Source organism: Rhinatrema bivittatum, chromosome 3 (genome assembly GCF_901001135.1).
Source record: "Rhinatrema bivittatum chromosome 3, aRhiBiv1.1, whole genome shotgun sequence".
Lineage (NCBI taxonomy): Eukaryota > Metazoa > Chordata > Amphibia > Gymnophiona > Rhinatrematidae > Rhinatrema > Rhinatrema bivittatum.
Genome location: NC_042617.1, coordinates 302816952 through 302842977, shown reverse-complemented (window position 1 = coordinate 302842977; position 26026 = coordinate 302816952). Strand labels below are relative to the sequence as shown.

The window sequence follows — 26026 nt, the reverse complement described above, 5'->3', positions numbered from 1 at the left end:
TCCAAGTGCCATTCATCCTTCAGCATCTACCACCTTAAACTGCAGCCTTCTCTGGGTCTAGGTATTTTATCTTAACATTGTAAGTACTGCACCATGTATAGCTGGTGCACTACTATGAGAACTATTTAAGAACTGTAGAAAGACTCCAAGTAGCTAGCAGATGTGTCCTTACCTGGAGGGATATTAGAAATCTCCTTAGTATCCTTGGTACTGAGAACAGACTATCATTAAATGGTGAGGAAGCTGTACCATACCAAAAACAGGGGCTGGCTGCACCCTGTACTTCAGGTTGCACTTCCTGGCTACTGGCAGTTAAGCAGTGGGGTTCTGCCACATCCTAGAAGGAAAGTTGGTCCTTACCTGCTACTTTTCATTCCTGTAGTACCACAGATCAGTCCGGACTCCTGGGTTTATGCATCCCTGCCAGCAGAGAGTTTTACTGCCACTGCTACATAATCCCTGGTACCACATGCAGTTCCACAGCATTGACCTGTACCCAGGCACACAAAAAAACCCCCAACTTAGAATCCCTCAGCATGCAAGACCGCTATCCAGCACTTCAGGAGGATCAGCCCAATTCAAAAAGAAGAGGCACACTGACAAAAAAACAGCTGCCCTGAGCCTAGAGGCACCTCAGCAGCCTTGTGAAGGAGAGGGATATAGACCACAAGATTTACACCCCATGGATCAACTGAACGAGCACACAAAAGGGTCACCAACCCCCAAGCTCGTCCACCTCAGACAGGTAAGGACCCAAAAACCCCCTGGGAGGAAGGCTCAAAAAACAAATACTCTCCACACTATAAAACTGCAGGTTTTGCACCATCCACTGGAAACAGAGAAATACTGAGGAACTACAGATGGTACCAGGGATTATGTAGCAGTGTCAGTAAAACTCTCTGCTGGCAGGGATACATAAACCCAGGAGTCTAGACTGATCCAGATACAGACAGAACTGGAGATATCATAGCAACCTGTGTACAGGGATCACTGCCAGGGGCTGCAAATGGTCAAAAGCCATATTCTTGGATCTGCTTCCTTTCTCACATTGATGTTTAGTGCTTTTGCCAACTTGTTCAGGAACCTGGATTAGCAGAGGTCCTTAGGAGGAAGACTTGTAATTTCAGATGGTTTGACAGAACAGAATGGGTTGAAACATTCCCTCCTTCGGGACAATGACGTAGATGGAGTAACGACCCCTGCTCTGTTTGCAAGGCGGCACCTGGACTACCACTCCCAAACCACCAACGCTTCACAGAGAGCCCTCAAGGAGAGACCAAGAAGATGTCGCGAACAGGGTGTGCAAACTCTAAAGCATAATCATCTCCTATTACTGAGAGGACCCACTGATCCTGCGTGATTTTGGTCCACTCCCCGTAAAAATCTGCCAGCCGGCCCCCTATATAGGGAACGGCGGCGTGTACCGGCCTCGCATAGGGAGGACTTGACAGCTGTTGCTCCCCTGCCGAGGGAGCTCTGAAGGGTCTGCGCCCGCCACGAAAGGACTTACCCCAATTCGAGCCCCGTGGTTGCTGAAAAGGCTTTTGAGACCGCACCCCTACGGGACCTCTGGAAGAGACTGTCTGGTGTCCCTGAAGCGGGACCTGGATTGAAACGCCTGGCAATTCCTTGGCTTGTCCTCTGGCAGCTTATGTACTTTGTCTCATTCAGTTGCTTGATGAGCTGTTCTAATTGCTCCCCAAACAAGAGATGACCCTTGAAAGGCAAACCGGGCCTTGGAAGAAGTGTCCGCCGACCAGTGACAGAGCCAAAGTAAACACCTGGCTGCGACCACTGAACTCATAACCCGCGACTGCGAACACACCAAGTCATACAGCGCATCCACTAATACACGACCGACCCTTCCATGCGATCTGCATCCGAGTCGGGACCAGGAGGTGCACCCTGCACCCACCTCAGACATGCCCTCTGCATAAAGCCGGAGTACATGGCAGCACGGAGCCCCAAGGCTGCACTCTCAAACACCCTCTTAAGGTGAAGCTCTAACTTGATTCTGGAGATCCTTAAGGGCTGCGGCCCCCTCTACGGGAATTGTAGTCTTTGTGACTGCGGAAACCACCACATCCACCTGCGGAAGTGCAAAAAGCTCCAAGGTCTATTCTGGCAATGGACAGAGCTTGGCCATAGCCCTACCTACCCTCAAACCAGAGTCCAGGGAATCCCACTCATGCTTAATTGTCGCACTGACCTATGATAAGGGAAAGCGGAAGGAGGAGCCTGAAGACTGTCCAGAACGGGGTCCGCCCCATCCAATTCTGGAGCTTGAGGGGGGTTTTAAACCCAGCTCAAGGACTTGAGGAAGCAGAGGTGCCAACTCCTCCCTCCGGAATAACCGGAGAATCTTGAGATTATCCCCTTCTTCCACCGATGGCATGCCTGTATCATCCCCTTGATCCGGGTCTGGAGAAATCAGACCTAGCGCTGCGGAGCGCAGCACTGCTCCTGCCGGAGAGATTGGACCCTGTAAACCTCCTGCTGCCCCTCCGGAGCTAGGCACCCCCAGGATGCTGGCGTCCCGTGGCCGCATGGACCCTGCAACGGGACCCGAAGGCCGCAGACCCGGATCCTGAGGAGCAAGAGGCAAAGGTGGACACCCTAAACCCTCCTGCTGTGCCGGATAAGCTTGGTACAGCAGGAGAATAAAATCTGGCAAAAAAGGTCACGAACCCAGGGACAAAATCGGGTTCTGGTCTCTCCCAGACCTCTGAGGCAAGGGACCTGGCTGATCTGCCGCCCCCCCCCCCCCACCCCCGGATAACCCCTGTGCATCGGGGGGGGGGGGGGGGTTCGACCGGGATGAACCGGGGACAGCTGCGGTGGTAAATCCCCTTCCCAAAATGGCAGCATGTGCGAATCCAGTGCTATAATGGCTGCCGCTCCCACCTTGAGGGAGCCGGCAGCTCCGGGGACCTCAGGAGGCTTTAAAAATGGCCTGACCGCAGCAGCCATGCGCTTACACAGGCACCAGCATTTTGTCACCCCCAGGAGGGAGGAAGGGCCCTTCCCCCCCAAAACGCAGCCTGAGCACAGCCCTGAACGGCTGAGTCTCACTGGAACCGCTCTGCACATGCGGTATGCTGAGCTGTGAACCATGCCAGAGGAAAACAGCTAACAAAAATCTAAAAATAAATTCTAAAACATCAGTGCAACCTGAGGGAGAGTGGGGTGAAGTGGGATCTCCTTGGAGCCTTACCCTTCAGCCGACTTCCTGACAAACTTTTTTTTTTTTAAACTTTAAAGTTAAAAAAGAATAGAAACAGATAGATTCCCTCCAAAGCTGAAAGGAACTGTCCAGCACAAATCAGCTTTTTTGAACAAGGAGGAAATCCCCTGAAAGAAAAAAGGGCTGTAAGCCACACGGCTGGCCTCGTGAGGGGAGGGATCTGGACCACCAGATGTACACCCCACGGTATCAAATTGGACCTTAACTGGTCCACCTCAACCAAACAAGAAAAGGTTCCACAAGGAACCCGTTCCCTGGGAGGAAGGCTCCCTCAATAATAGAAAAAATCTAAAAGCAAGGATAAAGAAAAAGACTGCAGGTTTATGCACCTACCATCTGCTGAGCAAGAGAAATACTGAGCTACTGCAGGAGGCACCAGGGCTTTTCTGTCTCCACCTGCTGGCAGGAATGAATAAACCCAGGAGTCTGGACTGATCCAGGTACGTACAGGGACCCAGGCATTTGGGAGGGAATATGCCCAAGAAGGATGCTGTCCCTATTGAAGCTCAGTCATACTTCAACTCTGTATGGAACACTCCCCACTGCAGATGAAGGCTTGCTCGACTGTTGAGGGCTAACACCTATAGAAGGCACCTCTTGTTTAGGGCTGTGCATTGGTGTGGAGCTGGAACACCTCACCCATTTTAGATAGGAAGGGCTTCAAGACACTTCCTGTCCTCAGGAGCCAAAGAAATTCTATTCAGCAAGCTGGTTCGCTGGCTATTGTGCTCTGGGCTGACACTGGAGAACATACATCCTCTTCAGAAATCCATTTAGACTTCTCTGCCTGCTGGAGTAGAACTGAAGTACTTAGCTCTAATAAAGAAAAAGTTCCCTGTACATAGCCTGATCGGTTCTGAGGTGCTCTGTGCCAATCTACAGAGGCTTAGCTGTTGGGTCTTGGGTATCCATGCTGTCTGGCATCTTCAACACAACAGGGATTGTGGACAAAGTTGGTAGTGTCAAGATTCCATGCCAAAGGCATCATGGAATATGCTCTGTGCCATAGCTATTGATGGGGCTCAATGCACTGGGATCTGGGAAAAGTGACCCAGCACCAAAGAGGAGACTTCTGCCGGCATAGCTCTGATGAACGTCCAGGATGATGAAAAACTCAGTCATGGTGTGATTTCTTCCTCTTTGGCACTGATGAGCTTTGCCTTGGGGATAAGCCCTTAGGCACAAGCTTCGGCACCTCTCCTATTGTCAAGTACTTCTGAGCTTTTGACCCCCATGCCTGCAGCAGATTCAGGATCTGGAGCTGCAGGAGGAACTGTCTGTGGAGCAATGATAAAGAGCCCTTGCTTGATTCAGCGTGGTGTCAAGCAGAGGAAACACTACTCTAAGAAGGTGAATGGCTCCTATGACCAGACTCATTAGAATTTGTCCTTAAGTATCCTTTGGAGCTCCTGCATCTTCCAGGTCCATAAGTGCTGGGCTTTGGGAGATATGAGCAGTTTGTGCCATGCCTGGGCCTAAACATTTGTAACAGATCTCATGGGCATCCATGATAAAATGCAGGCAACCTGCAGACAAGGCTTAAAGCTACTGGCCACCTTTTTTTTGGGACCCTCGCTAGTCTATGTAAAGACTTTATAGCAGAAGCTCTGTTGAGGGGCCGCCAAGGCAACATGTGACAAGAAAAACCAAACTGCAATGAGGTAGATAAGAATATAAAAAACACTTGTGAGATCAGCCATGTGTAAGCTTGGATAAAAAAAAAAGACAGGGGTTCATGAGGCAGCACATGCACAGGAGCCACTGTCCATGCTCAGTTAAAAAAAAAAAAAAAAAAAAAAAAGACTGCTGAGCAATGACATGGGCCTGTTTGATGCTGTCAGATGCCAACCAACCATAGATCATGACTAATTCAGCCTTGTTTGTCGACTGAGAAAGCTGGAGCTGTTCATACAGCTTGAATCCACTATCTGGAATAAGTTAAGGCTGCTAAAATCCTGACAAGTGAGGACCTAATCTGAGCTTCAGTCTTCCTCCTCCTCCCAGGGCTCAAAGCATCAAGGAGCCCTTCTAAAAAGCTGTTCAACCAGGAATTCCCTAGGACCTCAATCCATGGCCAGCTCAACCAGACCATGATATTCCTAATGCTCTAGGTGCCAGAGACCTTGCTCCCATCAGGGCAACCAGTCCCAAGATGGATGCCCTGGATGTGGTAAGGAAAGGCTCTATTCTAATCATGGGAGCCTAACACCCTGCTGCCTCCAGTCTAGTACTTGTCCTACCATCTGCTGGAGATTATACTAGGTTTTGTGCTGCTCTAATACCATTAGCAGTGATGAAGTCATTGGAAAGTTTGTGTCCTGTCTCCATTTGCTGGCAGGGTGGTATAAACCCACAAAATATACTAGTCTAGCAGGAAAAGGAATATGTTTCTACTACTTCTGATTCCAGGAATACATGATTATGGGGTACACTGTTCATCCTATCAATTTAGGTGGTTTAGATATGTCACATGGAATATATTTTTATGCTAGCCTGAAACTGGTACAAGCTGCAGAGCTTTGGTTTGCATTCACCAATTTACTAGCTAAATATGTTTGCTGTACCAGAACCTAAACGTTACAGTAGATAAGGCTCAGATGTACAGGGTGGCCCATGGAAAAGTAGCCCTCCTCCAATATCAGTGCATTGGAGACAGGCTACTTTTCCATTGGCCACCCTGTATTTTATGCCAAACTAGAGCATCCTTTTGCACCCAACCCTTCACTGCAGCCTCCAGCTTACCATGATCCACAAATCTTGTATCTGAAGCACCTTTTGTTAAGGACAGGATATTGTTGCCCAGCAAGAGGATGATGCTGCGCAGCAGCTTATGGGCATCAGTCAGAGCCGTTTCTGGAGTCTTCCATCCTGAAGGGGGAAGCAGAAGTCAATTTAGACGGGTGAGACTGTAGCCTGCCAGTTTCCACTGACAGTGCTGCCGTAAAGTCTCCAACATGTAAAATCTGGATGTGTCAGATTTCCAGTGTTTTATTTCCAACCTTCTATGCAATGAAGCTCTGGAGAGAATTCTCCCTTTTATACACATTTCCCCCCCAACTACTCTAGACACAGGGGATTGGGACTACAGGTTCTCACATTCACCCCTTTTACCTTGGGCAGCAAGCTGTTCCCGGAGCTCCGAGGAAAGACTGGAAGGAGACAAGTTGAGGTAAGCTGCCAGCAGCTGAAGGAGTTGAACCCTCAATAAATACCAGACCTTAGAGGACTTCTGTAAGGCAGGGTGCTGGAGTGTGTCCAACAGCAGAGCTACACCTTCGTTCATCTGCAGAAAACAAATGGTTAACAAGGGGAGGAATGGAATAGAGAAGAATGCCCATCTTTAAGCCACAAAAGCCAAAAAAGTATGGTGAAACCTTTTAATCACTTAAGGCAGGATTGGCCACTTTGTTCAGCCTTCTGTTCAGTTACCAATTTATTCTGAAATCAGGATGCATATAGTTTGTGTCTCCAATGCAGCTACACATTTTGTTTACTTACAGGCATTTATAAACTGCTTTCCAAATCAAGAGATCACCCAGAGCAATGTACAATAGATTAAAAAATACACAGCTAACAAAACATTAAAGCAAATTCATCCAAAACCCTACCTCTATCAATACATTGGGCATAGCACCTACAATAGATTACCACAATACAAATATTTACTCAACCAGCCTCAGCTTCCCAGTCAACCTCAGTCTTCAAAGACCATTCATATACCTCCAATATCATTAACCAGGTCTAGTTTTCTAAGTTTCAATAGATCAGATTCTGCTCTTTATTCCAAGGTAAGCTGGTCTACACTTGTCACTGTCAAAAATGCTCTGTTCTATAAAGGAAAATTGGTTCTTACATGCTAATTTTCATTCCTGTAATACCACAGATCAGTCCAGACAAGTGGGTTTTATTCATTCCTACCAGCAGATGGAGGCAGAGAACAAAACTTTGGGCACTGCTACATCACCGAGTGTGCCACCTGCAGTCCTTCAGTATTGACCTATACCCAAGCCAAGATAATTTAACAATCTGGTGAACAAGCCCCCTGGGATGATACCCCTGAACTGGATAGCCAAAGAAAAATACTGAAATTCTAGAACATGCACCATTGTCTCATCCATGCATTGAAACTCTGGAGTTCTGCCTGCCTTTGGGGACCTGCACGTGGAACAGGAAGCATTTCAGAGAATGCCACCCTGGAGGTTCTGGATTTCAGCTTCCTACCTAAAATCCTAAGTTTGGCTTCCAGAACCTCTCTCCCACTAGACTGAGCTGTGGTATTACAGGAACGAAAATTAGCAGGTAAGAACCAATTTTCTTTTCCTGAACATACCCAGATCAGTCCAGACAAGTGGGATGAACCAAAGCCCTGCTTATACTGGGCGGGAACCCGAAAGACCCACTCAGCACACTCAAAAGGAAACACCTCTGGGGCACACACATTAAAACAGTAATGCCTGGTGAAAGTGTGAAGTGAAGACCAGACCACTGTCAGACACACTGCCCACGATGCCGCCTGAGCGCGAGTACAGTGAGCCTGAAGTCCCACTGGCATCGACCAGCCCGTGGACACAAAGGTGGAGGAAATAGTCTTTCAACCAGCGAGCTAAGGAAGCCTTAGAAGCCATAACCCCTTTCTTAGAGCCACTGAACACAAATGATCAGAGCGTCAGAAAGCATTAGTAACCTTCAGATAACGTATCAGGACACGCTGCACATCCAAAAGATGGAGATTCCTGCCCACAGAGGGATCACAAGACCAGTCTGGAAAACTTGGTAACTCAATCTGATTTTCATGAAAGGCAGAAACCACCTTAGGCAGGAATGAAGGCACTGTTCAAAGAAACCATGTCTGTCGCGGTTCTCAGAAAAGGATCACGGCAAGAACAAGCTTGCAATTCTGAAATTTGTCTAGCCGAGCAAATAGCCAAAGACAGTCTTCAAGGTAAGGACCTTCAACGATGTTCGACCTAACTGTTCAAAAGGATCCCTGCAGAGAACCTTCAACACCAGATTCCATTCCAGACACATTCCGAAGAGGGCAGCAGAGATGCTGAACACCCCTCAGGAAACGCACATCAGGATGGGAAGCCAAGGACTTGCCCTGTACCTTCCCCCTGAGACAACCCAAGGCCACAACCTGGACTAAGCGAACTATGGGCCAATCCCTTGGCCAAGCCCTGCTGCAAGGGGGACAAAACATGTGAAACAGAAGCCTTAAGTGGATCCAGGCCCTGTGGCGCGCACCAGGACTCAAACATTCCATACTCTGGAATAAGAAAGGGAGGTAGCCAGCTGCCGAGCTTGAAGCAATGTAGCAATAACCTGGTCTGAATACCCCTTCAGAAGCAACCGCTGCCTCTCAAAAGCCAGGCCACAAGTCAGAAGTGATCAGCCTGATCCGAAAATATGGGGCCTTGACTTACCAACCACTGCAAGTGGACTAGATGCAGTGACTCGATAGGCCAGCCACGGACGCAGTGGCCACTCTGGCGCTACCAGCACCACTGCCCCTGGGTGAGTCTATCCGCCTGAGGACCCTCGCTATGAGAGACCATGGGGGAAAAACAAAGGACGCCCACACCAGAGCATCAAGGCCCATCGTCCCGGTCTCCCTCTGTCAACTAAAGAACCTGTCTTGGCGTTGGCTCTTGTTGCCATGAGGTCCAGCTGAAGGGGTCCCCCAGCAAGCACAGATGAGATCCCAGGCCTCCGGGGACAGTTCCCATTCCACTGGATCCAACTGTTGTCCGCTGAGATAGTTCATGTCCACGCCTGCCACGTGAGAAGCAGCAATGCCCTCGAGATGGACTTCTGCCCACTCAACAATAGCTGAGCCTCTCAAGCCACAGCGGGGCACCTGATTCCCCCCTGGCAGTTGATGTAAGCCACAGTAGTCATGTCCGAAAATACTCTCACCGTATGACTGCTGACCAATGGGAGAAACCCCTGGAGGGCTCTGTGCACTGATCGCAGTTGATCGAGCACGACTGCTCCAAGACCGACCAGAGACCTTGTGCTGTTCTGCCCAGGCATACCGCCCCCAGCCCTTGAGACTGGCATCCGTGGTCACCACCAACCAATCTGGGACTTCAAGGGGCACTCCCCTTCTCCAGATTGTTCCGTGTCATCCACCACAGACTGGACCTGGCTTCCCTTGGAAGGGGCAGAGAAAGAAAATACTGCTTCGAAAGCGGACTCCATTGGGATAGTCTTTTGCAATTTCTCAGAGTGCTTTTTTCAATCTCAGGCTAGATGTATAAATAGTTAGAAAATTTTCTAGCTTTATATGGCTAAACCTATCCTCTTGAAAATTTGGTTGCTTTAGGTTCAATGGCTTGGGAGATAATGAACACAAACAGAAAATACAAGAAGGTTTTCTTAAAAAAAGTGCTAGAAGGGGTTGAATGGTGAAATTACTTAAGGAAATTCAGTTAAGTGCAGTCAGACCAGTCCAGACAAATGGGTTATGCTTACATACCAGATGCAGATCAAGAAACAGGCTTGCTGATGTCAGTCATGCGCATATGTGCTTACACCAGCCTATCAATACTTCTGTAACAACCTAACCTGTGGACAACTAACAAGTTCAAGAAATTCCAGAGAATATCCTTTTCATAAGACCTCCAGTACCCATTTGTCCGAAATGATCAACCCACCTCTGGTAGAAGAGGGACAGTTATAAAGGTGCTATCTCCTGGTTCAGAGGGTGGGTCAGCAAATTTTCATTTTGGGGGGGGGGGGGGGGTTGGAATGAACCTGAATCCAAGCCTGCCCCTCTCGGATTCTCGCTACAAAAGGACTGAGACCTCCCAAAGGGCTGAGACCTGTGAAATGGAGTTTCTATAGGGCTGGATTGATCCCTCATAGGTGAGGTGCTGTAACTGCTCTCTTATCTTCTGGTAGCCAGGGAATTGGAGACTTGCCCCATTTACTGGTCAGCTTTTCCAATTTGCTTCCAAAAAGGAATGATCCTTTAAAGGGCATCTTTGTAAGATTTGCCTTTGAGGTTGCGTCTGCTGACCAATTTCGCAGCCATAGCTGTCTTCTGGCTGCCTCCATTAAGGCCATTCCTCTGGCTGAAATATGGACTAGATCTGAGTCCACGTCAGTTAAAAAGGTGGAAGGTTCCATAACCGCACTGGAATTCACCCGAGTCATCCATCTCCTGAAAGAGGAGTAGGCATGAACGAGCTACCAGAGCACAACTAGAAGCAATCTGCAAGGTCATTGCTACTGCATCAAAGGCCTGTTTAAGGATGGACTCAGTCTATCATGCACATCCTTTAAGGTCGCGCCTCTCTCCACTGGGATTGTTCGCTTAGACAGCACAAACCAGTGCATCCACTTTAGGGAAACAAGGACGCTCTCACTGCCGGATTCAGTGGGTATAGAGCTTCTAATGCTAGGCCCCCTTTAAAACTTGCTTCTGGGGCATCCCATTTCAGGTCAATCAACTCCTAGATGGTTTCCAGTACTGGAAAGTAGAAGGAGGCTTTCCGTAGGGAAAATCAGAATGAAGTTCTTTTGTTCAGTCAGAGTCTGTCCCAGGAACTCCCAGCATCTTCAGGGTCTGGGAAACCAGGGCCAGCAATTAGTCTATGGAAAAGACACAGCATGCTCCAATATGGTTCTAAACCAGGGGGAATTTCTCCATCTTCCAAGGAATCTGTATCCTATTCGTCCGTGCCATCCGGGTCCCTGCCAGGAATACCCTTGGTGAGGCATGGCATGCCTTAAGGTCTGCTAATAGGCCAGGGAGAGGGAAGGCTTACCAAGTGAGGTAACAGACTGTGCCTGTATGAAGGCTTGAAAGCCCTGGAAAAATTCCACCCAAGAGAAGGCAGTCGGGTCCATGCCTAGCCCAGGAGGTACTGGGGTAGGTGCCGCTGAATTTCCCTCTCCCACGGATGATCCAGTCCAGGGGGTACTAAGAACCGGAGTACTTCCAGTTAAGGCTGTGGCTAAACCATCCTCTGAATGAGGAGCTGGGCTTAGCAAAGTCCGGGGAGGCCAGCTCTCCCTGGTCTTCCTCAGTGCTGACATGAGTTGGAATCCAGGTCAGCCTGAAGCCCTAATAAAACAAGGTGCATGTTTCTTGGCTGCTGGAGCCATTGGCAGCAGTAACTGTTGTGTCTGCTCGCACTTTTGTGCGTGTATGTATGTGTGCAGAGCCGACATACTGTGCATACATATGTTCTACAGAGGACAATACGGTATGCACAAAGACATGCAAGATGGCGCCGCCGCAGCCTACCATGCATTGTGCCAACCAAGCCTAAAGTGGGGCCTAGCCCATTGAGGGAGCCACTCAATCCACTTGCCCTTACCCAACGGGATCAGGAACGACATCAGTATGTTACGCCAAGCTAGGAGACTTGAGAAAGTCTTACCGAAACCCCTCCTAATTCTCAATCAGCTTACTGGCCGAGTACAGAGATTATCTCTGGCTGCGGGGGGAGAGGGCTTTGGCCATCACCACCGTTCTCTGCTGCTTAAGCAGCTGAAAGGCAGCAGGTGCAGGAAGCAAAGTCCGTGCCAGGAACTGGCTACTGGACCAAGGCACACCTCTAAGGGATCTTGGAAATTGCCTCAGGAATTCTCAACTAGGGGAGGGACCTTTAGGTATCACCGCAGGAGAGCCAGGGTTCAATTTTTTTATCCAATTTAAATATAGAATTTCTCCTTCCAAAAAGAGGTATGTCCACCATCTGCTGGAGACCGAGAAATACTGAAAGGCTTAGGTCACTGCAGGGGTGTATCTAGGTGACTTCAGCTTTGAAATCTGACTCAGTCTCCATCTGCTGGCAGGGAAGCATAACCCATTGGTCCTGAGTCCATCTGGCTACATGCTAGGAAAAGTTTTACTGACACTGCTACGAAACCCAGTGTGCTTCTAAGCAGTCTCAGTATTTCTGTCTCCGGCAGATGGTAGACTGTGTAAAGCCTGCATATAAGAACTCCAGTCCTTCCCAGGAGGGGTTGTTAGGACCTGGTGGGGCCATCCCCCTTGGTTTGAGGTTAACAAGCAGGGGGTTGGTGAGTCTTGATGGCAGCTTGCTCCAAGATTCTGTGGGAGTGTATATCTGGTCCAGAGCCCTCATTCCCCATGAGGAGGCATTCATTCTATTGACAGCTCTGCATTTGGAGGTCCCGCCTGTGAAGGGAAGTATTAAATTTCTGTTTTGTACTGGGGCTAGCAACAGCAAATGCACTATTATCGCCATCTGCTGCAAGGGAGACAAAAAAGGAGTCTGCACTGATCTGTGTACATACAGGAACTTTCTCCTTGCCTCAGTGCTGCTACACTACAGCTTCTGAGCAGTCTAAGCATTCCTGCTCTTTATACACAAAGACTATGTCTTACTTGCTGCAGAAGAAACCCCCCTTGCCCAGCTACCACAGTTTAGGAGGGTCCAGGTAGTCTCCTACAAGGGCATAGCAGCCTGTACATACCACATGCCAGCTGTGCCCCATTTCTCCCTTCCCCTGGGTACAGTACCTTCAAAGTGACATGGTACAGTTGGCTATGCAGAACACTACACGTCAGTTTCATCAACAAATGCGTATCTGTGCTGCAGTCTGTGCGCTGCAAGCAGGACATGGCTTCATCCAGGTACATCTGTAGAGAACAAAGCAAAAGACTAAGCTAGAATATATGACTGGTGTGAAAGTGCCTTTTCACTTTTTAATCAAAATCCTCCATCTTTCAGGTTTCAAGGCTATAAGTTGAAGATACCTCCTTCTGCACCCCCCCCCCCCCCCCCAACCCCACCCATTTTTACAAGGATGGTATCACTTACCTTGGCATAGCTGGGGCACTCCAGCTGGAAGAGAAGCTTAGTGAGCTGGCACAAGGCATTCACCATCCCCAGACCATCTTCAAGCAACTCAGTCAGTCTTCTAAGCAGAAGATATGTCTCGACAGACTGCAGTGGCTACAGAATGCAGGACAGAGGTAGAGAAAGCAGGAAGCAAAGCCATTCAGTTGCCTGCAGCTTGGTAACTGATTCCTTATGTTTTAGAAATTTATTTTTTAAAATGTCTAGAACATGATGCCTTAGCAATGGTTACTATTTCACAGCTAATTGGATAATAAAACTATTCTGTATGGATTGTTAGGTTTGCATGAGAGGTATTTTGTAGTCTGACTGTTTTCAGTCCTCTCCAGAAACATCCCTCAAACATTCAAGCATCATGAAAAAAAAAGCAGTCAGATGGTCCTGCCCTACATTTATGGCCCAATTGCATATGGGACACCAGTTACATTCCCAGATATAGCTTCTTGAACATAACATAACATGCCATACTGGGTCAGACCAAGGGTCCATCAAGCCCAGCATCCTGTTTCCAACAGTGGCCAATCCAGGCCATAAGAACCTGGCAAGTACCCAAAAACAGTCTATTCCATGTTACCATTGCTAGTAATAGCAGTGACTAATTTCTAAGTCAACTTAATAGCAGGTAATGGACTTCTCCAAGAACTTATCCAATCCTTTTTTTAAACACAGCTATACTAACTGCACTAACCACATCCTCTGGCAACAAATTCCAGAGTTTAATTGTGCGTTGAGTGAAAAAGAACTCTCGATTAGTTTTAAATGTGCCGCATGCTAACTTCATGGAGAGCCCCCTAGTCTTATCTGAAAGCATAAATAACCGATTCACATCTACCTGTTCTAGACCTCTCATAATTTTAAACACCTCTATCATATCCCTCCTCAGTCGTCTCTTCTCCAAGCTGAAAAGTCCCAACCTCTTTAGTCTTTCCTCATAGGGGAGCTGTTCCATTCCCCTTATTTTGGTAGCCCTTCTCTGTACCTTCTCCATCGCAATTATATCTTTGAGATGCGGCGACCAGAATTGTACACAGTATTCCAGGTGCGGTCTCACCATGGAGCGATAGAGGCATTATGACATTTTCTGTTTTATTCACCATTCCCTTTCTAATAATTCCCAACATTCTGTTTGCTTTTTTGACTGCCGCAGCACACTGTACTGATGACTTCAACGTGTTATCCACTATGACGCCTAGATCTCTTTCTTGGGTAGTAGCACCTAATATGGAACCTAACATTGTGTAACTATAGCACGGGTTATTTTTCCCTATATGCATCACCTTGCACTTATCCACATTAAATTTCATCTGCCATTTTGATGCCCAATTTTCCAGTCTCACAAGGTCTTCCTGCAATTTATCACAATCTGCTTGTGATTTAACTACTTTGAATAATTTTGTATCTGCAAATTTAATTCTCACTTGTATTCTTTTCCAGCTCATTTATAAATATATTGAAAAGTAAGGGTCCTAATACAGATCCCTGAGGCACTCCGCTGCCCACTCCCTTCCACTGAGAAAATGGATAAATTACTTACCTGATAATTTTGTTTTCCTTAGTGTAGACAGATGGACTCAGGACCAATGGGTATAGTGTACTCCTGTTAGCAGTTGGAGACGGATCAGATTGCAATCTGACATCAGCCCCTAGAACATATACCCCTGCAGGAAGTGCAGCTCCTCAGTATTCTTCCTTGCAAAGCATTGTGGATATATGTGTGACTGACTGATTAACTTAATATGATTAACTTAGATACTTTTGTTAGAACGTTAAAAACTTGATTAACTTGATTTGGTTGGTTGACTATAGCCGGAGACCGCCAGTGTGCCCAACCGGAAAGCGTCGACACCCGGCAGGGCGGATGCCCTAAGGAAATGAAAGCATGGCTTACCCTTGAATTGTTGAAGGACCATGTATAGTGGCAGCCAAGGGTGGGCTGCTGAGTCCATCTGTCTACACTAAGGAAAACGAAATTCAGGTAAGTAATTTCTCCATTTCCTAGCGTGTAGCAGATGGACTCAGGACCAATGGGATGTATAAAAGCTACTCCCAAACTGGGTGGGAGGCTGCCCGTGGTCCATTGAGGATTGTTCTTGCAAATGCTGTGTCCTCCCGAGCCTGAACATCCAGACTGTAGAATCTGAAGAAGGTATGGATGGAGGACCATGTTGCCGCCCTGCAGATCTCGGCAGGTGACAGCATTCTGGTTTCTGCCCAGGAAACCGCCTGGGCTCTGGTGGAATGGGTCTCGACCTGTAGAGTTGGTGGTTTTCCCGCTTCTATGTAGGCTGCCTTGATGACTTCCTTGATCCAGCGGGCAATGGTTGCCCACGAGGCCGCTTCCCCTTGCCCCTTCCTGCTGTGAAGGATGAAAAGGTGGTCCGTCTTTCGTACTGGTTCCGACATTTCCAGATATCTGGATAGGAGTCTGCCGATGTCGAGATGGCGCAGACTACGGGCTTCTTCCGACTTCAAGCCATCCATCGCAGGTAGAGATGGTTTGGTTAAGGTGGAAGTGTGAGACCACTTTGGGGAGGAAGGAGGGAACCGTGAGTAGCTGAATGGTCCCCGGGGTGAGTTGAGGAATGGCTCACGGCAGGACAGGGCCTGTAGCTCTGAGATGCGGCGGGCTGAGCACACGGCCAGCAAGAACACAGTCTTTGAGGTTAACAGATGGAGGGACAGGCCTTGGAGGGGTCTGAAGGCGGCTCCCACTAGGAATTCCAAGATGAGGTTTAGGTTCCACAGGGGCACTGGCCACTTTAGTGGTGGGCGAATGTGTTTGACTCCTTTCAGGAAGCGCGATATATCTGGGTGCGAGGCTAAGCTGTAGTCCTCGCTCTTGGAGCCGTAGCATGACAATGCGGCCACCTGTACCTTGGAGTTGAGGGACAGACCCTTCTGTAGTCCGTTCTGTAAGAATTCCAGGATCAAAGGAACTTTAGAGGAACATGGTTTGACATTGTGGTCTTCGCACCAGGCCTCAAAGACTCTCCAGATCCTTAAGTATGTTAGAGATGTGGAGAACTTGCATGCTCGGAGGAGAGTATCTATTACTGCCCCCGAGTATCCCCTCTCTCTCAGGCGGGCCCTCTCAATGGCCATACCGTAAGAGAATTGAGCTGGGTCCTCGTGGAGGATGGGAGCTTGTTATAGCAGATCCCTGTGTGGGGGCAGGGGTAGTGGACTCCCTGCTAGTAGCCTTCTCATGTCTGCATACCAGGGTCTTGGCCAGTTCGGGGCCACCAGAAGAACTAGTCCCCTGTGCCGCTGAATCTTGTAAATGATTGCGCCCAGTAAGGGCCACAGCAGAAAGGCGTACAGCAGGGTCCCCAGTGGCCAGGTCTGTACCAGGGCATCAATCCCCTGGGACTGCGGATCCCGCCTGCGGCTGAAGTATCTGGGTATTTGAGCGTTGGATCTGTTTGCTAGAAGATCCATGTCTTGAGTCCCCCACTGATGCACATCTTGAAGACTGTGGTGACAGCTTCCATTCTCCTCGGTTTAGACTTTCCCTGCTGAGGAAGTCTGCCGTGGTGTTGTCCTTCCCGGTGATGTGGATGGCGGAGATATCCTGGAAATTTGCTTCCGCCCAAGCCAGAGGGTCTATTTCTAAGGACACCTGTTGGCTTCTGGTTCCGCCCTGCCGGTTGATGTAGGCCACCGTCGTGGCGTTTCAGACACTGACTGCTTTGTCTCGAAGTCTGTGGTCGAACCGCAGGCAGACTAATCTGACCGCCCGTGCTTCTAGGCGGTTGATGTTCCACCCCGCCTCTTCTTTGTTCCACCGCCCTTGGGCGGTTAACTCTTCGCAGTGTGCTCCCCACCCGTGTAGGCTGGCATCTGTGGTGAGCAGGGTCCAGGTTGGGGAGGATAGTCTTGATCCCCGGCTCATGTGGCTGGTCTATAGCACCACCTTAGCTGGGTCCGGACTCTGCCTGGTAGTGGTAGACGTACGGAGTAGTTCTGGGATCGTGGACTCCACCGTGATAGGAGTGAGTGTTGCAGGGGCCTCATGTGGGCCCACGCCCATGGCACCACTTCCAGTGTGGATGCCATTAGTCCGAGGACTTGCAGGTAATCCCATGCTGTGGGACGGGGGCGCTCAGCAAGGTCTGGAGCCGGTCCCACAGCTTTGATCTCCTCATGGGGGTCAGGCTGACCTTGTCTTCCTTGGTGTCGAATCGGACTCCTAGGTATTCCAGCGACTGCGAGGGCTGTAGGGAGCTCTTGTTTGTGTTGACTACCCATCCCAGGCTTTCCAGTAGAGCTATGACTCTGCTGGTTGCTTTCCTCTGGTGATTTTGCTCTGATCAGCCAATCGTCCAGGTAAGGATGGACGAGGATTCCTTCCTTCCTGAGTGTTGCCGCCACCACTATTACCTTGGTGAACGTCCGGGGTGCAGTGGCTAACCCGAAGGGTAGTGCCCGGAACTGGTAGTGACGATTCAGGACCTTGAAGCATAGGTAGCACTGGTGTTCCTGATGAATTGGGATGTGTAAGTAGGCCTCCGACAGGTCTGGGGATGTGAGGAACTCTCCTGGCTGTATTGCACATATGACCGATCGTAGGGTTTCCATGCGGAAGCGTGGGATCCTTAGGTGTCTGTTGACTGACTTGAGGTCCAGGATGGGCCTGAATGTACCCTCTTTCTTGGGTACGATAAAGTAAATGGAGTAATGTGCAGTATGTGTTTCCCGTGTAGGTAACGGGGTTATGGCCGAGGGCCAGAAGTCTGGTCAGTGTAGCTTCCACTGCCGCCCTCTTGCAGGGGTCGTGGCAGGGAGATTCCACGAACTTCTCCGGAGGGGTTCGAAGGAAGTCCAGGTAGTACCCATAAGAACATAAGAAAATGCCATACTGGGTCAGACCAAGGGTCTGACCCAGTCCAGCATCCTGTTTCCAACAGTGGCCAATCCAGGCCATAAGAACCTGGCAAGTACCCAAAAACTAAGTCTATTCCATGTTACCATTGCTAATGGCAGTGGCTATTCTCTAAGTGAACTTAATAGCAGGTAATGGACTTCTCCTCCAAGAACTTATCCAATCCTTTTTTAAACACAGCTATACTAACTGCACTAACCACATCCTCTGGCAACAAATTCCAGAGTTTAATTGTGCGTGGAGTTAAAAAGAACTTTCTCCGATTAGTTTTAAATGTGCCCCCTAGTCTATCCGAAAGAGTAAATAACCGATTCACATCTACCCGTTCTAGACCTCTCATGATTTTAAACACTTCTATCATATCCCCCCTCAGTCGTCTCTTCTCCAAGCTGAAAAGTCCTAACCTCTTTAGTCTTTCCTCGTAGGGGAGCTGTTCCATTCCCCTTATTTTGGTAGCCCTTCTCTGTACCTTCTCCATCGCAATTATATCTTTGAGATGCAGCGACCAGAATTGTACACAGTATTCAAGGTGCGGTCTCACCATGGAGCGATACAGAGGCATTATGACATTTTCCGTTTTATTCACCATTCCCTTTCTAATAATTCCCAACATTCTGTTTGCTTTTTTGACTGCTGCAGCACACTGTACCAACGATCTCAATGTGTTATCCATTATGACACCTAGATCTCTCTTGGGTTGTAGCACCTAATATGGAACCCAACATTGTGTAATTATAGCATGGGTTATTTTTCCCTATATGCATCACCTTGCACTTATCCACATTAAATTTCATCTGCCATTTGGATGCCCAATTTTCCAATCTCACAAGGTCTTCCTGCAATTTATCACAATCCCTTCTTGGATGATGGCTAGGACCCACTTGTCCGAAGTTATCTCGACCCATCTGCGGTAGAATAGGGTTAGCCTGCCCCTTATGGCTTCTTCCCTTGGATGGGTCGGCTGAATCTCATTGTGGGGTGTGGCTGGGGCCTGGACCCGAACTGGTTCCCCTCTTGTGTTTGTTCCGAAAGGACTGGTTCCTGCCCGTAGGGCAGGGCGCTTGATAGTTGTCCTTGTAAGGGTTGAAGCGCTGTGAGCTTCTGCCTCTGGTGGACCTGGGAAAAGGACGCTGGTTTCTCTTCGTCTTGTCTTCCGGCAGGCGAGGTAATAGGGAGTCGCCCGATTTCTTAGCCAGTTTCTCTAGTTCGCTGCCGAACAGGAAGGATCCTTTGAAGGGCACTCTCGTGAGGCGTGTTTTGGAGGAGGCGTCAACCGACCAATTTCGAAGCCAGAGTTGTCTCCTGGCTACCACTGTGGATGACACTCCTCTGGCTGCTGTGCGCACTAGATCAGAAGCCGCGTCACTGAGGAATGATAGTGCTGATTCCATGTCTTCTCCTGGGGTGTTCCTGGCTTGGGATAAACAGGAACGTGTCACCACGGTGCAGCAGGCCGCAATCTGCAGGGACATGGCTGCCAGCTCAAATGCTTGTTTTAGTATGGCTTCCAGGCGCCGGTCGTGTGCATCCTTGAGCGCCGCTCCTCCCTCCACTGGGATGGTGGTGCGCTTAGCGACCGCGCAAACTATGGCGTCCACTCTAGGGCACGCCAGAAGCTCCTTGGTTGCTGGGTCCAGGGAGTACATGGCAGATAAGGCTCGACCCCCTTTGAATGAGGACTCCGGCACATTCCACTCCAGGTCAATTAGCTGTTGTGCCGCCTGTAAGAGGAAAATGGCAAGACGTCTGTCGAAGGCCCTCCAGCAGGAGATTCATTCTAGGTTCTTCTGGGGTGCCTTGGCCCGGGATAGCGAGTTTCGATAGGCATTGGGATACAAGGTCCGGAAGATCATCCTTTGAGAAGAAGAGTCTCATGGTTCGGTGTGGCTCTGTCCCCGAGGGAAGTTCTCCCTCCTCAAGGGGCTCGACTTCTTCCTCTGAGAAATCCGTGTCCCCGTAGGTGGCGCTTCTGGGTGGTGGGAGCCTGTGCCTAGGCCTTGAGGGTCCTGGGGCATGAGGGTCTTCCGGTGTCGCATATGGTTGGTCCGCCTAGGGTTCAGTTTGCATTTTGACAAAGGCATGAATCCCCTTAAATAACTCTACCCAGGAGATCGATGCTGGGTCTAAGTTGAGGGGTGCCGGTTCCCTGGGGGTCCCCGTCTGTGGGATGGACTCACTGGGGCCTGCTAGGTCCAGGGTGCCCCCCGAGGAGCTAGCACTGGGCGGGACTGGCCCTGACCTGGATCTCCCAGGGCCTCCTCAGTGTGCACATGGGGCGTCTGCTTCCTCGCTCTCTGCGGCTCTAATGTGGCAGAGGCCTTGAGCTTTTATTCCTGTTTCTGGAGGTGCCATTTCTGTGGACGCGTAAGCTCTTATGCGCTCCATTGCATCTGATATGTGCGCGCAGATGTGCACCTAGCTGTAAATGTGCACCTTGTACTGTGCGTGTAAATTATGCGTGTAATGTTTTATGTGCGCCTAAGAATATGCGCACAAATAATTTTGTACGCTTAGCTTAATTTGTGTGCTCGGATCGGATGGCGAGCATGTGGGCAATATGGCGACCTCCTTGGAGGGTCTCCACGTGGCAAACCCTTGAACAGCCGGGGCCTAGCCCTGCTAGGTCGGATCAATCTGGTGGCACAGATTTCGATTGCCGACCTGTGCTCCCTCCTCGATCTTCGGAGACCGGATTAAGTAGAAGATTTCCACCTTACCTCGTCTTCAGCACTTCCTGGTTTTGCTCTGGGCGGTCTCTGGCTGCGGGGGGAGAGGGCAAATACCTTCACCGCTGCATTCGAGGGGGTGCACCCACTGCCTGTCAACCGCGCCCGAGATCGGGGGTTAAGTCCTCGCCGCGATTCGGCCACCGGACCGAGGCTGCCTCTACGCCGCGCCCGAGGATTCGGGGGCTAGGTCCCTGCCGCGAATCGGCCACTGGACCGAGGCTCACCTCCGAGAGACCATGGAAATCACCTTGGGAAGGGACCCAAGGGTATCACCGCAGGAGTGCAGGGCTCGTCTTCAGGTAGGTTTCTTTAAATTTCGGTTTTGTTCTTTAAATTTTGGTCTAATGCTCTGAGAGCGTGCAGATAGTCCCTAACTGCTATGGAGACGGAAAATACTGAGGAGCTGCACTTCCTGCAGGGGTATATGTACTAGGGGCTGACATCAGATTGAAATCTGATCAGTCTCCAACTGATAACAGGAGTACACTATACCCATCGGTCCTGAGTCCATCTGCTACACGCTAGGAAATTATCCATTTAAGCCTACTCTGTTTCCTGTCTTTTAGCCAGTTATAGTCAACTATCAAAGGCAATAGATACTGGGCCAGGCTCAATGTGCATACATCTAGTTCCAGAGGGAGCTGTAATCTGATCACCTACCTAAAAGTGATTTCTGGCTTGGTTCTATTAAGGGATAGAAGCAGACCGACAAAGTGCTTGAGCTCTACCTTTTCCAGCAGCCTATAAATGGATGCCAGGATGTGCAGGGAAGCCACGGTCTGCTCTGTGCTCCGCACTGCTGGCACACTCTTCAGATTCAGGAGCTTCTGCCATAGAGTGAGGGCATCATCCAAGGACTTTACTTGATCTGAAATATGCAAGCCAAATATCAAATTTAATCAAAAAGCCTTAAATATGCTTTGAAATGGCTGAAATCTGTCACTGCTGAGCTAACAAGTCTGGCCTGCTTTGTTCAATAAGTAGAGGGAAGGTTCATGTTTTACAGGCCACTCCTTCCAAAAAGGAACACTAAGTATCTCTGAGCATGTGCTGCCTCTTTGTGCTAAACAAGTTCAGACAAAATATGAAGACTAAGAAGCAGCACTATAGGTAATTTAAAAACTACTATATCTACTGAATCAAAGACCAGAGGGAAAAGAAAATGTGTTTTTACCTGCTAATTTCTGTTCCTGCAGTACCACGGATCAGTCCAGACTGTAGGTTATACCTCCCTTCCAGCAGATGGAGACAGAAAAACTTGAACACCCTCTCTTAACCTGGTGTGCCACCTGCATCCCTTCAATATAAAGATTATACAAATCGAACATAAGAATAAGGAGGAATCAAGCACTAATAGAACTGTAGAAGTGCAAAAATTAGAGCAACTTGTGGTATTTCTCCTTAGTGTTCTGCATTAAGCAGTGAATATGAGCACGGACTCTTAACACCCACTCCCTGGCCAGGCATCTGGACTGATCCATGGTACTACAGGAATGAAAATTAGCAGGTAAGAACCATTTTCTTTTCCCCTTTATGGACCCAGATCAGTCCAGACTGTGAGATGTACCAAAGCTTCCCTAAACAGGGCAGGTGAAGAACTCCACTGCCAAAATTGCTGACATCTGGAGCCTGAACGTCCAAGCAGTAGGGACAAGCAAATGTATGTAACGTCTGCCAAATAGCAGCCCTACAGATTTCTTGTGGCGAAACCAACTAATTCAGCACAAGAAGCTGCTTGGGAACGAATGGAATGTGCTTTCAATGCCTCAGGAACGGGTCGCCCTTTACAAAATGTAAGCAGAGGAAATAGCTTCAACCATCGTGCAATCATAGGTTTAGAAGCTTTCTGACCTCTCTTGGGACCAACTCCACAAGACAAATGATCTGAAATTCTGAAAGGATTCATGACCTCCAAATAGCATAAGGCACGTCTGACATCCAAACGACAAAGTTCTCTCACATGTGGGACATCAGCTGATAACTTTGGAAAAGCCGGAAGCTCCGATTGACTTAAATGAAGATTTGAAACTACCTTTGGCAAAAAAAGAAGGGACTGTTCTAAGATACTCCTGAGTCAGAAATTCTCAAAAAAGATTCCCTACAAGAGGGCCTGTAGTTTGGAGACTGAGCCGAGCAGATGGCCACCAAAAATACCGTTTAATGTAAGATCAACATCGCCTTCCTAAGGGGTTCAAACGGCGGATCACAAGATGTGAAGCACCAAGTTAAGGCTCCAGGACGGGCACACAGGATGTACAGGAGGAACAAATGCCTTACTCTGAGGAAACATCTGACTGCAAAGCTACTGAGCTACTGACAAGGGAGCCCAGGACCACCACATGCACATGAAGCGAATTAGAAAGAGACAAGTCTTTGGATAAGCCACTTTGCAGAGACTCCTCGATCACTCCACCAGGTCTTGAAAACTCTCCACACCCTAACATAAGAGGTAGATGTTTTCCTGGCTTGAAGCAGAGTAGTTAGGACAGCCTCCAAATACCCTTTCTTCCTCAATCTCCTCCTTTCCAAAGCTAGACAAAAGCGATCTGCCTGGTCGAAAAATATAGGGCCTTGCTGCAGAAGATGCCTGAGTTGTAGGGGCCTATCCACCACCAGGTTGACTAGATCTGCAAACCATGGAAGTTGGGGCCACTCCGGTGCCACTAGAATCATGCGCCATAGATTAGCCTCTATCCTGTGTAGAACTCTGCCCACTAGCGGCCAAGGAGGGAACATATACAGGAGAGCGGAGGTTGGCCAGGGAAGCACCAGCACATAGACTCCCTCTGTGCCGTGATCCTTTCTGTGACTGAAAAAGTGAGGGGCCTTGGCATTGTCTCTTGTTGCCATCAAGTCCACGTGGGGTGTCCCTCACCTGCGGGAAACTAGATCCATTGCTCTGTTAGAAAGTTCCCACTCTCCTGAATCTATGCATTTCCAACTCAGGAAATCCGCCTGTATGTTTTCTTTGCCAGCAATGAGACACTGCTAACAGTGCAAGATGTTTTTCCACCCAAGCCATGAGATGCTCTGCCTCTTCAGCTACAGCTTGACTTTTGGTGCCTCGACAGTTGATGTAGGCTGTTGTCACATTGTCAGACAAAACTCAGACCGCCTAATTGTGCAGCAATGGGAGAAAGTGCCTCAAGGCCAGCCGAACTGCTTTGGTCTCCAGGCGATTGATAGACAGCTGGATTCTTCCTTGGACCAGTGGCCCTGACAGAGTGGGATTGACAGACTGCTCCCCAGTCTGAGAGACTGGCATCCATGGTCACTATTATCCATTTCGGGACTTGAGGTCCACCCCCTTGAGACAGGTTGTGCAGGCACAGCCACCACCCAAGACTGGACCTGGTATGATCGGTGAGCGGTAGAGGGAACTGGAACTCCTCCGACTTGGGGTCCCAATGGGAAAGCAACGCTCATTGTAATGGCCTCATGAGCAAAACCCAGGGAACCACCTCCAAAGTGGATGCCATGGAGCAGAGGACCTGAAGATAGTCCCAGGCTTTGGAAGGCTGGAGTGACAAGCACTGAATTTGCTCCAATTTGTTTCTTCGGTCCGGGGGGAGGAAAGCCTTCCCCACATTGGTACTGAAGCGGGCATCCAGGAAGTCCATCATTTGAGAAGGGACAAAGTTGCTTTTGGCTTGATTGATCACCCAGCCAAGTGACTCCAAGAGCCTGACAACCTTGCTGATAGCTTCTATACAGAGATCCTTGGACTTTGCTCTGATGAGCCAATCATCTAGGTAGGGATGAATTAGAAGGCCTTGCTTCCTCAGAGCTGCTGCCACAACCACCTTGGTGAACGTGCAAGGGGCCGTAGCCAGACCGAATGGCAGCGTGCAGAACTGAAAATGCATACCTAATATCATGAAGTGGAGAAATTTGTGATGATCCTCGCGGATGGGTACAAGTATGCTTCCAGATCCAGGGACACCAGAAATTCGTCCTTGCGAACCGCAGCTATCACGGAATGTAGGGTTTCCATGTGGAAATGTGGTATCTTTAGAGCCTTGTTCACCTTTTTCAGGTCCAGAATATGCCAGAAGGATCCCTCCTTTTTTGGGACCACGAAATAAATGGAGTAATGCCCTGTTTTCCATTCCGGTTGGGGAACTGATTATTACCCCGACAGCAAGGAGCCGGTCTAGGGTCTGCTGTAAGATCTGAGCCTTGATTCTTGCATCACAGGGGGGAGACCATGAAGAAGTCTTGGGAGTGGCCGAGCAAATTCCAAAGTGTAGCCTTGTTCTATGATGCTTAGGACCCATTGATTGGAAGTAATTCTGACCCTTGCCTCGTAGAAATGGGACAAACTTCCCCCCACTCGAGGTAATGAGGGATGGTTCGGCCTGGTCTCATTCAGAAAACTTGGAAGTAAGGGGCATGGCGGAGCTTGTCTCGCAGGTTGCTCTGCGCCCTCGAAAGGAAGAATTCCAGAATTGCATACTCTGCGCCAGCTGTCTCTGCCCTGCAGGCTGTGGTCTAGCCTGGCAAAACCTCCATTGTCCTCTAAACAGATTGGGTTGATGGAAAACCCCTGGAAGGCCTCTGCCTGTCCTCAGGGAGCTTGCTCCAGGTCCTCACTGAAGAGGAACTTTCCTTTAAATGGCAATGCACCTAACAGCTTTAGAGGAAATGTCTGCTGACCAGTTACACAGCCAAAGGAGCCTCCATGCAGATACAGCGGATGACATGGTGCGGGAGGACTTACAAAGGAGATCATACAGCACATCCACTCCATATGTCACCTGCTGCTTCCAAGCATTCAGCTTGCTCAGACTCTCCGGTTGGAAGATCTCTCAAAGTCCATAATTGTACCCAGAGGCTTGCCCGCAGCATGTAGCTACTGCACATCACTGCGCAAATACCCAGGGCCGAAACCTGAAAGATGCGTTTGAGAAGAACCTCAAGTTTTCTATCCTGAAGATCCTTGAGGGCCGCTGCCCCAGTGACAGGAATGGTGGCTCGCTTTGTGACCACAGACACAGAAGTCAACCTTAGACTTCAAAAGCTCCAAAGAATCCTCTGGCAAGGGATAAAGTTTATCCATAGCCCTACCTACTCAAGCTGGCATCTGGGACCTCCCACTCACATGCCATCAGCTGGTGCAGCATAGGATGAAACAGAAAGGCTTTAGCTGGAGCCCACAGCCCCGCTAAGACTGGATCCACAGAATCCTGTGGGAGGATATCTTGTGGGAGATCCACCCCTAATTCAGATAAGACTGAAGGAGTAAGAGGCTCCAACTCCTCCCTGTGAAACAGGTGGACCACCTTCGGGTCATCGCCATCCAGAGGGGAGTGTTTTATCAGATCCTCCTTGG

At 49.2% G+C, this 26026-nt stretch overlaps 1 protein-coding gene across 1 annotated transcript in view; it reads right to left on the bottom strand.

Moving 5' to 3' along the window:
- The window catches only part of ESPL1 (extra spindle pole bodies like 1, separase), a 259280-nt gene that overhangs the window by 135074 nt on the left and 98180 nt on the right, over positions 1-26026 (bottom strand). The window contains exons 11-15 of the mRNA XM_029595078.1: positions 21423-21562; positions 13045-13179; positions 12744-12863; positions 6356-6527; positions 5987-6112 (exon numbers count right to left, since the gene is read on the bottom strand). Of these exons, the coding sequence (XP_029450938.1) occupies positions 5987-6112; positions 6356-6527; positions 12744-12863; positions 13045-13179; positions 21423-21562 (693 nt within the window). The remainder of the gene's footprint in view (positions 1-5986; positions 6113-6355; positions 6528-12743; positions 12864-13044; positions 13180-21422; positions 21563-26026) is intronic.